The sequence below is a fragment of the Doryrhamphus excisus genome, chromosome 1 (assembly GCF_030265055.1).
Source record: "Doryrhamphus excisus isolate RoL2022-K1 chromosome 1, RoL_Dexc_1.0, whole genome shotgun sequence".
NCBI classification, from domain to species: domain Eukaryota; kingdom Metazoa; phylum Chordata; class Actinopteri; order Syngnathiformes; family Syngnathidae; genus Doryrhamphus; species Doryrhamphus excisus.
In genome coordinates, this window is record NC_080466.1 from 28,262,369 (window position 1) to 28,275,279 (window position 12,911).

General features: G+C 39.2%; 1 protein-coding gene across 3 annotated transcripts in view; it reads right to left on the reverse strand.

Annotated features, from left to right (window-relative positions):
* Positions 1-12,911, reverse strand: part of slc24a4b (solute carrier family 24 member 4b) — a 35,596-nt gene that overhangs the window by 11,364 nt on the left and 11,321 nt on the right. For all 3 annotated transcript variants that reach the window (XM_058078980.1, XM_058078979.1, XM_058078981.1), the window contains exons 3-6: positions 4,919-4,995; positions 674-748; positions 515-599; positions 328-431 (exon numbers count right to left, since the gene is read on the reverse strand). In XM_058078980.1, the coding sequence (XP_057934963.1) occupies positions 328-431; positions 515-599; positions 674-748; positions 4,919-4,995 (341 nt within the window). The remainder of the gene's footprint in view (positions 1-327; positions 432-514; positions 600-673; positions 749-4,918; positions 4,996-12,911) is intronic.

Here is a 12,911-nt window from a genome sequence, read left to right on the forward strand (position 1 = left end):
ATATACTGCAAAGTTGGGTACTCGACCGCCCCCAGAAGTACACCAATTGTAAAAAAAATGATTAGTGACTAACACTCACGATTGCGAGTGCACCCGAACACCTCGTGGCATGAGGAGCAGAATGAAATGTAATATTTAGAGTCACAAAGAGTTGCAAAATGTTGGTCCGAAATCAAATGAGAACATCAATGTCAGGCTAGCAGGAGCGTTTGGAGGTGGGGGAGCGAGTCAAGTACCCCCCCCATCCATAAGTTCTGGTTTGTAACCAAATGTTATGGACTTTATACTTTTATGTTATGTATCTCCATTTCTACCACACACACACACCTGTCCAGCAAAGATCCCACAGACTCCGATGATGCAAAGGATGTTGAAGACGGCCGAGCCAACAATGGTACCCACCCCCACGTCGCCATGGGTGATGAAGACACCTGCACACACACACACAAGTAGGCGGCAAATGCGAATCAAGTCGTGACGGCGACCATCTGTGTACAAGTGTGTGCGTGTTTACCGATGACAGAGGCAAAAAGCTCGGGCGCCGAGCTGCCAGCTGCCATAAAGGTGGCGCCGGCGACATCTTCACTCAGGTGAAGTTTCTGCACAAAGACAAAAAACTGGTGTCACACAAAAAACACCAACATACAAAAAAAAAAAAAAAAACATCAAGTACCTCGCAGATCTTCTCCAATGACGTCACAAAGTACTCGTCACATGTTATGGCGAGGGCAAGGAACATGTAGAGGGCCTGCAGGACAGAGGCAGCAGAAATCATAGAAAATAACATACCGTATTTTCTGGACTATAAGTCGCACTGGAGTATAAGTCGCACAAGGCCAAAAATGCGTAATTAGGTAGAAAAAAAACATACATAAGTCGCTCCGGAGTATAAGTCGCACAAAGCCAAAAATGCATAATTAGGTAGAAAAAAAACATACATAAGTCGCTCCGGAGTATAAGTCACACAAAGCCAAAAATGCATAATTAGGTAGAAAAAAAACATACATAAGTCGCTCCGGAGTATAAGTCGCACAAACCCAAAAACACACAAGGCCAAAAATGCATAATTAGGTAGAAAAAAAACATACATAAGTCACACTGGAGTACAAGTCGCACAAGGCCAAAAATGCATAATTAGGTAGAAAAAAAACATACATGAGTCGCTCCAGAGTACAAGTCACAAAAAGCCAAAAATGCATATTTAGGTAGAAAAAAAACATACACAAGTCGCTCTCCGGAGTACAAGTCACACAAGGCCAAAAATGCATAATTAGGTCGGAAAAAACATACATAAGTCGCACAAGGCCAAAAATGCATAATTAGGTAGAAAAAAAACATACTACATAAGTCGCACCGGAGTATAAGTCGCACAAGGACAAAAAATGCATAATTAGGTAGAAAAAAAAAAACATACATAAGTCACTCCGGAGTATAAGTCGCACAAAACCAAAAATGCGTAATTAGGTAGAAAAAAACATACATAAGTCGCTCAGGAGTACAAGTCGCACAAAGCCAAAAATGCATAATTTGGTAGAAAAAAAACATACATAAGTCGCACAAGGCCAAAAATGCATAATTAGGTAGAAAAAAAAAACATACATAAGTCGCACTGGAGTATAAATCTCACAAGGCCAAAAATGCATAATTAGGTAGAAAACCCATACATAAGTCGCACCGGAGTATAAGTCGCACAAGGCCAAAAATGCATAATTAGGTAGAAAAAAAACATACTACATAAGTCGCACCAGGCCAAAAATGTCTAATTAGGTAGAAAAAAAACATACATAAGCCGCTCCAGAGTACAAGTCGCACAAAGCCAAAAATGCATAATTAGGTAGAAAAAAAAAACATACATAAGTCGCATTGGAGTATAAATCTCACAAGGCCAAAAATGCATAATTAGGTAGAAAAAAACATGCATAAGTCGCTCTGGAGTATAGTCCAGAATACATGGTAATTTAGTGGCGCTAATTTCATCAAATATTCCATAAATCTGCATTCTCCTCCTTTTGGCTGACATGCTGGTATTTCCCTGACCATGCATCCTCTTTTTTTTTTTAGCTTTAACTAAGGGACAGCAGGGAAGACAATTAACTTCTTAAAGGGACGGCATCCTCTTCAAGATCTGCATCAACGTGTGATTCCTTTAACAAAAGTGAACGCCCGAAGGGGGAGCTTGCACGCTCACGCTCCCATGGGGGGGTGGGGGGGTTGGAAGTAGGCGGTCTATTTTGGTAGCTGAGGTAAGATCTCTAAATTATAGATCAGGTGTGAGATGGGGGCCCGGCTGCTGCTGATGCTGATGCTGCTGCTGTGCTCTATGCTAACCACAGGGGGCAGCGCAAGCCAAGCAGTCCATCCAGAAGTCAACAAAGTCAGGGGGAGGAAAGTCAAAGAAAAAGAAGAATATGTTGCACTGCACCTCATCGGATTCATCATTTAAACATTCCTACACGCACGCTCGATCGGGACGATATAACATGATGGTTCCTATAAATATTAAAAAAGTCAAATCACTATGAAGAGAGGGATTACGTGCAAGGCTTTTTGTTTTGGGCGGGGGGGGGGGGGGGGGTCTGAGCAAGAATTTTGAACAGCAAGCCACACAAGCAAGGATTACGTCTGCTTTTATTTGGACTTTATCCGAGCCCATGGCTGCTTTCACGGAGTTAAGAGGGGTCATTACTCCTCCTGCTCCTGTTGTTAAGTGCTCAAGCATGCAGGAAGAGCGACCTGCTGGAGCAGGAGCACACTATATTACACTTCGGCTTCAAACCTGCTCTTTTATTGATCGGGGCAGTCTCGTCCGAGAAGGTCAAAACACAGATTGGCCCGGGATTCAACTTATGTCATACACTTTCTTGATATTTAACCTTTGCTTTGAATCACTCTGTTTCAATGATTACGACTTTGGTGGAAAATGACGTTCTGTTTTCCTACTTCCCAACTCATCTGTATCAAGTACAGTAGAAAAGCGTTCCAAAAGGGTGGCACGTGATCATGTTATGCACGTGATCATGTGGTCATGTGCTCCTCAAAAAGCCTGCCAGGCAAACTATTCAACAGTATTTGTCTCTTCTGGGTGATGTAACAGCAGGCAGTATCCGGCACTCGAACTTGCTGTCAATGAGCGTCGTGTTCTGGGTATTGCCCAGAAGCCTCCCACTGGTTGGACATGGTCAGATACCCGAGCCACCTCATCTGGCTCTTCTCAATGTGGAATCGTAATCGTAACTGCTTTCCACACATCATACTCTGGTTTGCCAGAAAAGAAGAAGATGTAGCAGGAGGGATCAGTGTTGCCAGCTTATCAATTTTGTCGCTATATTTAGCGAGTATTTAGACCCCTCTAGACCAACTAGCAATAAATCTAGTGAGTCTGACATGGAAAAACCACTCTTCTCAACGAGCAGCAGCAGCAGCAGCAGCAGCAGCAGCAGCAGCAGCAGGTCCCCCCCCCCCCCCGCCTCCCGGGAGGCATCCTGACCAGATACCCGAGCCACCTCATCTGGCTCCTCTCAATGTGGAATCGTAATCATAATTAACTCTGCTTTCCACATATCATACTCTGGTTTGCCAGAGAAGAAGAAGATGTAGCAGGAGGGATCGGTGTTGCCAGCTTATCAATTATGTTGCTATATTTAGCAAGTATTCAGACCCTTTTAGACCAACTAGCGATAAATCTAGTGAGTCTGACATGGAAGAACCGCTCTTCTCAACGAGCAGCAGCAGCAGCAGCAGCAGGTCCCCCCTCCGCCGACTGGGAGGCATCCTGACCAGATACCCGAGCCACCTCATCTGGCTCCTCTCAATGTGGAATTGTAATCATAACTCTGCTTTCACACATCATACTCTGGTTTGCCAAAGAAGAAGATGTAGCAGGAGGGATCAGTGTTGCCAGCTTATCAATTGTGTTGCTATATTTAGCAAGTATTCAGACCCTTTTAGACCAACTAGCGATAAATCTAGTGAGTCTGACATGGAAGAACCGCTCTTCTCAACGAGCAGCGGGTCCCCCCTCCTCCTCCGTCTCCCGGGAGGCATCCTGACCAGATACCCGAGCCACCTCATCTGGCTCCTGTCAATGTGGAATCGTAATCGTAACTCTGCTTTCACATATTATACTCTGGTTTGCCAGAGAAGAAGAAGATGTAGCAGGAAGGATCGGTGTTGCCAGCTTATCAATTTTGTCGCTATATTTAGCGAGTATTTAGACCCCTCTAGACCAACTAGCGATAAATCTAGTGAGTCTGACATGGAAGAACCGCTCTTCTCAACGAGCAGCGGGTCCCCCCACCTCCTCCGCCTCCCGGGAGGAATCCTGACCAGATACCCGAGCCACCTCATCTGGCTCCTCTCAATGTGGAATCGTAATCATAACTCTGCTTTCACACATCATACTCTGGTTTGCCAAAGAAGATGATGTAGCAGGAGGGATCGGTGTTGCTAGCTTATCAATTTTGTTGCTATATTTAGCAAGTATTCAGACCCCTCTAGACCAACTAGCAATAGAAAAAGCGATAGAACGATAGAAAAAAAGCGTAAGGGGAACAAAATCAAGTCTGACATCACGAGTGACGGACTCAAGTGTGTGTGTTTTAAGTTCCATGCCTTATTTCACACCGGTTGAGTGGACCATGTCTATGATGTCAACTGTGATAAAACTTTAAAGTCCTGTCCTAGTGTGACATCCAAATGTGGTACGTGACATAAATCATACATGAAGGTGCCCACAAAAGTGACTCATCTTCATTTTCAGGCAACTTCATGACTCAAGCTAACGATGCTGGAATTACTTCGTATTTTATGGTCAGTCATAATAGTGTATATTTTCATTAGTAGATTTGATTGATTTTTTTTTTTTTTTGCAAGTATATTGCGCTGCTGAGGGATTCGTGTCCAAAAGCAGTACTCTTACCGCCGCAATGTGTAGCAGGATGGCGCCGCTCTTCCGCTCGTTGTTGGTGAAAAGGTCATCGGGGAACTCGTGTATTGCTGAGGAGAGAGGAAATGTCATGGTCAACGCACGACATTGGCAGCGTGACAGCAAGGCACATGTCCGCCACCCATTCACCCGCCACCCCCACACCCCCGCGCTGCACCCCGAGCCACTTGTATGACATTGTGAAGGGTGTCAGAAGCCTGTTGGGTCAGCAGGCCTCTATGGCCTCAGTACCCATGACCATGATAACCATACTTTGTACAGTACTACAGTACAGTAGGTCCAGTACACGCTTGGGGTATTTTTGTTTTTATCCAAGTAGTATAGATAGTAGTAGTAGATAGTATAGATGTCACTCTCGGAAGAACTCAAGATGCATTCACGGTCAATCTGAACATCACAAAAAGGGTTTGGGTGTGTAAACAAAACAGGACGATAAAGAAAAAGTGGATATTATTATTGCTCACTTTGTAACTCTTAATTTGCTATGTTGATGTATGCTGGAAAATACCCTGAAAACGGGTACATTTACCTTAAATTACGGGATTATGTTTTACTACTATTGAAGAGACATGTGTGGTATCTGTTAGCTTGATTGACATATATCAGTTCATTTGGAGCTCTTAAAGCCAATATACATCATCCTGTCCTGTCATTTATCTCATTAAATACAGTAAAAATGCATATATTTCAGACAGTGATGCTAATATGATTAATCATGAATAGAAAAGTGTTTTTAATCATTTGACAGTCCTATAAATAATATTTATCAACTATAACCACAAACAATTAATTCAATTCAAACTTAAATATTGTTTTTCTTGATAATTTTGTTAAACCTATGATAGAAATAATAGCCAAATGATGGATGATGGATATATGGGATGCCAAAATTGACAGTATTGCCCTGCAGGCTGGACAAAACAGGTTTTAAAAAAAAAAAAAAAAAAAAAAAAAAGCATCTTTTGGTATGATGCAACAACATGTAATGACATGCAATGCAAACGTCCATAGAGGAACAAAGATGGTGGCTTGCAGTGGCACAAAGCTTCAACTGGAACATTTTAAAAAAGGAGAAAAGAAAAAATTAAAATTGATGCACATTTAAAAAAAAAAAAATCGCAAAAGCCAAAGAAAAAGCAAAACACATTAAATTAATTTTTAAATTACAACATATTAAATAAATATTAAATTAATCCTGTCTGTTTTATTAAAAAATATAAATAAAAAAACAAAAAAAACAACTTAAACTATATTAGGAAAGCAGGAAGTGAACAAATGTAACAGTTACTGATTGTAAAAGTACCAGATGGAGGGGTAGGATTTAATAAGCTTTGCTTCTTCCTACTCCAGTGTTTATGTAACAAACAGTTTTTTCCTTTATAAGTCGCTCTGGAGTATAAGTCGCAGGAACAGCCAACCTATGAAAAAAAGTGCAACTTATACTCCGGAAAACACGGTATATCACTATATTGACGGTTGCTATGGTACCCATTATGTCACTGTATGGTCATCACCTCGTACTTTGGTATGTGACAAAAAAATACATAAAAATACAAAATAATAAAAAAAAAACTTAAATTATATTAGAACGCAGGAAGTGAACAAATGTAACAGTTACTGATTGTAAAAGTACCAGATGGAGGGGTAGGATTTAATAAGCTTTGCTTCTTCCTACTCCTTTTGGACATGTGGAACTGAGAACTGATTATGTGATGCATTCAATTGTAATCTGATGCATGTTCAAATGAAATTAAACCATTACCATTAGATGTTCGCCTAGGCGGTTTCGACTCTCCAAGTGTTGTACTTTTCCAATTACGAGTCGTTCAACTTGAACGACATTTGACTTTAAAGGGTAATCATTTATTTCCAGCTCGAAGCCAAAGAGTCGGCACACAAAGCTCCCACGTTGAGAAGTCATCCATCATTTTAGTGGAAAAGTTGACAGAAGTGGGTCACGGTCTTGTGGGACTCCTACAACATCTGCGGAGGGACAAGCCCGGCTGGACACGGTCCAGGATGACCTAGATGTATTGTCCTGCAGCTAACCGCAGTATGCTTTATCGTTAGCATCACAACGACACAAACAGAGGGCTTTGTTTTGTGCAAATGTGTTGTGTTTTTGGGTGTGCTGGTCACATATGGACTCATGAAGTGGAACAGAACTCACCTGAGACTTCCCGCTGCATCTGTCCTGTGTGTATTTTATATTCAGCCTTATGTGTGTGTGTGTGCACACATGAATGAACCAGCGGCATTGAAGGCAACAGAAAGTCTGATTCATCATTAATGTCATTTTCTTGTCTCTGTACATATGGCAAAGCTCATTTTCAGTCTTTGGGCCGTTTCGGTGATGAGGTTTCTAACAAAAGAACCACGATCCATCATGGCTATGACTGCACAACAGCGGCAATCTGCAGCTCCAGAGGACACCAGTAAACTAAAGTGCCGTGCCGTGACTTCTTATATGCCTAATTTATCCCAAAGCGAAGTACGAGTACTGATAGGACGCAGCCTGGTATGGGAATAACATTTAAAAAAAACAGCTTGACGCCATTATAGCGGCAAACACAAAAGACTTAAGTAATGCGTTTGAACGCCACATGAATAAATAAGTTCGCTGTGCATTATCTTGGTGTGACTAATTAGTGCATGGCATTTGTATTTAATTTTGATTGTTCTGTGTGTAAAACTAGAATTATTCTCTATAAAATTATTTGGTTCTCCGGAATAATTTATGGGAAAAATTGTTTAAATTTTTGTAATTTAAATTTTTGGGAGTGGTTGTTTCTCATTTTGGTTATTCATTCATTTTTTGATGATGGCAGAGTGTGGAATCGAACTCGGGTCAACTAGCTGTGTGGCCTGCACGCTAACCACTTAACCACCATGCAGGACTTGAGACTTTCATTCATTCATTTTCTACCGCTTATCCTCATAAGGCCCGCGGGGGTTGCTGGAGCCAATCCCAGCTGTGTTCGAGTGAGAGGCGGGGTTTACACCCTGGACTGGTGGCCAGCCAATCACAGGGCACATATAGACAAACAACCATTCACACTCACATTCATACCTATGGACAATTTGGAGTCACCAATTAACCTAGCATGTTTTTGGAATGTGGGAGGAAACCGGAGAAAACATGCAAATTCCACACAGAGACGGCAGAGGGTGGAATTGAACTCGGGTGTCCTAGCTGTGAGGCCTGCGCGCAAACCACTTGTCCACCTTGCACTAAATATATACTGTAAAAACTACAGTGGAGAAGAAAACATGTCCAGGTAGGACTATTTTTTTGTATTAATATAATATAAATATTAAGTTAAAATATTATTATATATTAAAATAATGCCTTTATACATCACAATGTATTTGGAATACAATTAACAAAAACAAACATGACCAATTCCTGAATCGGAAAGGCTAGAATCTTAAAGGTACAGCCGACTACGTTTATTTACAGTATACTTCACCTAACTGTATATTTTTGTTCCTGAGCAAATCAATAATTCAACAACACAAGCATCGACGGTATGTTCTTTAGTTACAGTACACGTGCCCCCCACCACCGCCCCCCCACCACCGCCAAGTGCACACAAATAACTCCAGCTGAGTGGCCGTTTACGAAGTGCAACCACAGAGGTGTTTTCAGGTCAGCGGTGTCGACCTTTCCCGGTCCTCAACGACACCTGACCAGACAGCGTCCGCCTCGCTGGGAACACAAACATGACTCCGCCCGTCCTTTTTTTTTTTCTACTCAAGGACGGACGAATATGAGAGGACAGGGACTACTTCAAGTGACGCATCTGGAATGATGGCTTTAAATAGACGCGCTCACGCTTACGTTCGTGTTTGGACAGCAAAAGTCACTTTGCTAACAGCGGGGGACTCGCGGATACATATACTTAAGAATATTTAAGTACAGACAATTATTATTATTGCTTTATAAACAATAATACTAATCCCTCGTTTATCACAGTTCATTTGTTCCACACCCAACCTTGATAAGTGAATTCCCATGAAGTAGGATTCCTTATTCATATATATTTGTAGTTAGAGCATAGAAATTAAATTAAATTAAATTAAATTAAATTAAATTAAATTAAATTAAATTAAATTAAATTAAATTAAATTAAATTAAATTAAATTAAATTAAATTAAATTAAATTTAATTTAATTTAATTTAATTTAATTTAATTTAATTTAATTTAATTTAATTTAATTTAATTTAATTTAATTTAATTTAATTTAATTTTTATTTATTACATGTCTAGAGGGCTATAATATTGTTAGAAGTCATATTTAGAAGGTCATAACTAGGTTTTCTCTAATTGATTTAATTCAATTTAATTCATTTTAATTTATTTTAATTTAATTTAAGAATTCAATGGTGGGCCAAGTTTGTCTGCCTTCAAAATGCCAGAAATTAATTTAATTTAATTAATTTAATTGTCCTTTGGAACAGTAATAATCATCTCTAATTCATGTCTTAAATGGCTTATTTTCTTTTGTCTACTCCTATTGGGTAATGAGTATTAATGTAATGTAATTAAATTTAATTAAAAAAATAATTAAATTAAGTTAATTTAATAATAAATAAATACTCATTACCCAATAGGAGTAGACAAAAAAAAACATTTAAGACATAAATTAGAGATGATTATTACTGTTCCAAAGCTGCAATAAAACCCTGTTGTTCTGGCGATCAAGTCTGGTGCTTGTGTGTCCTACCGAACATGACAATAATATTCCTGACGTCTTTTGAATGGTTTATATGTATTTCTATTTTACATGATTTCAAACCGCAATGTGGTGCGGGACGACTGTAGTGTTTACATTTTTTAATTATTGCAATTATTTAGTGGTACAAATTCATATTCAAGCGCCACAGATAAAAACTGTTAGGAATAAATAATAAAAGTATGCTTTGGCAGAGTGTCTGACATTTGCTGACGGAGGGGGGTTCATACCAGAACCCGCCAACGTTGTATTTCTATAGCACCCAAGAGACTCTCTCTGCTGAATGACGAGCCCTCTGGGTCTTTATTGGCCAATTAGATAATTAGCCTGCTACAGCCTTCGTCGCTGTGTCGCAGCTTGTACGTTAAACACGGTCTTGTGAACAAAAAACGCCACGAGAGGCTTTATTGGGAATTGTCACACGTGGAACATGTGATGAAAACGGCGGCAATAGCGTGCAAACACACGCCATTATCCCTCTTGGTGGGTCAATACATTCACATGCTCATAAGCACATGTGGAACGGTGCTCACATGTCCATGTAAACACTTAAATGCATGCTGTTTCGCCTCGACACACACACACACACACACACACACACATCAACGTTCACCGTCTGATCGGTGATCAGGGGTTGAGTCATTGGAGCAGAACGTTCACGGTTGTGAAATGGCATTCAGCTGTGTAGCAAAAAAGGTAAATATAAATGTGCAATAAAACTAAAATATTCAAAAGGCGCTTGTTGTTTTCTAGGCTATTTATGATGAAAAGTCTGCCATCCTCATATTGTATTGTTGACATGACAAAGTAGGCCTAAACACGCCTAAACTCCACCCTTTGGAGTCCACAACTAGCAAACCGGTATTCCAATACTTCATCATATGTTCATGTTGTGGCGTTCCATCAAAAGCTTTGACTTCCAAAAATAGCTCTCATCCTGGTAAAAGATCAACATCTCACGCTTAAAAAAAGACACTAAAAACTCTAAAAGATGTAATACAAGAGGTCAAAGAAAGCTAACAATTTCAATTTCACTGATAGTTGGTCCTTGAATGCACCAGTTATTTAGTTTACTCGCTTTGATGGTCAAATTGGACTCAAAATTTGCAAATTATTAAAATATTATATGTCGGGATTGTGTCACAAGCACACAATGGCAATTGAAGAGAAACATGGGTGGGTTAGGGAGCCAAATGTAATACAACTACAGGTGCTTTTATTGCAAATGTTGATCCAAAACTAGGAGGACAATGTCAACATAATGCTGACTTGTCAAAAATACATTTTGAGGGGCGCCTCAAATACGCATATTTCCTCGTCATTTGTTAGCGGTCCCAGAATGTGCTTTAATTAAAATTAATTAAAAGTCATTAAAATTCCAGGGATGGGCATTTGACTACATAATAAATATACTAAATAAACTTTATACTAAAAAAAATTAAAGAAATTGAAAAAAACCCAAGAAATTAAAAATAATGCTTTAATTAAAATGAATTAAAAGCCATTAAAATTCCAGGGATGGGCATTTGACTATATAATAAATATACTAAATCAACTTTATACTAAAATAAATAAATAAATAAAAATCTAAAAAATTAAAAATAAATTTTATACTAAATAAAAATACTAAATACTTTTTTTTATGTTTTTTTATTCCCATGCCAACATTGTATTAAATAGAATAACACTGCATAGCACGGTGCAATAGTGGAGATCAATGTGACTATAACTCCACTTCCCACTCATGAAGTACAATTCTAAAGTCACACAAACACACACGCAAATCCAGACGACCTCGTTTTGGAAAATCTGTCCAAACTTTCCGAAGACTATACCAGTGCCTCCAGCATTGACATCGGTCATTCTGGCGCCCACGCATCCCTTCTCCAATTTTGTATGCATTGCATTTTGCAGACTGTCCTACATGCTCCGTGTCCTCACCAAGAGGGTTCACATGCGCATCGCATCGCACAGCCTGGAACAGCCAACATCATCATCTAAGTGCTGGGGTCTCCCAAAAAAATTCAAGGCTTTAATGAAAAGTTAATGTAACATGTCTAAGTGGGGGGGTTATCCAATACTTCTCTACAAGAGAGGAGAAATATGATCTCAGGGAAGAACTACATTTGAAACACTTATATGCTAGGACTACGTTAAAAAGCCATAGCATTTCAGTATGTGGAATCAAACTATGGAATGGATTGAGTAAGGAAATCAAACAATGCACAATGATGAGCCAATTCAAGAAAATACAAGCAGTTGATGTTTGCTAAATACAAGGATGAAGAGTCTTGAACTAGTCATGATTTTAATTAAAATTAAAATTATGTGATTGGCTGGCCACCAGTCCAGGGTGTACCCTGCCTCTCGCCCAAAAACAGCTGGGATAGACTCCAGCACCCCCCGCGACCCTCGTGAGGAAAAAGCAGTAGAAAATGAATTAAAATTAAAATTAAAATTAAAATTAAAATTAAAATTAAAATTAAAATTAAAATTAAAATTAAAATTAAAATTAAAATTAAAATTAAAATTAAAATTAAAATTAAAATTAAAATTAAAATTAAAATTAAAATTAAAATCCTGTGATTGGCTGGCAACCAGTCCAGGGTGTACCCCACCTCTCGCCCAGATAGCTGGGATAGACTCCAGCACCCTCCGCGATCCTTGTGAGGAAAAAGCGGTAGAAAATTAAAATTTATTTCAAAATAAAAATATAATATAATAATAAAAACATACATTAAATAATATTAGGAAAGCAGGAAGTGAACAAATTTAACAGTTACTGATTGTAAAAGTACCAGATGGAGGGGTAGGATTTAATAAGCTTTGCTTCTTCCTACTCCTTTTGGACATGTGGAACTGTGAACTGATTATGTGATGCATTCAATTGTAATCTGATGCATGTTCAAATGAAATTAAACCATTACCATACTGTAATACTAACTGCTTCATGACAGCCAACTGATATTGCATGGACTTTGTGGATTACCACTTTGTGGCTGTCATTACTAGTGAGAGGATGATTGCATTAATTACTGGCACGCTAGGGTTTGACATTTGGATGATTTATTCCCATTATGGTCCATATCCACACCGCCTGAAAAAGGAGTTTGTGATTGATTGTGATGCTTGTTGCACAACAAACTAGTATACCAGAGGAATATATTGCATTCCAGCAGGAACATGGCCCGCCTCGCCGATAAAAAGGCACTTAAGATGAATAGCGAAT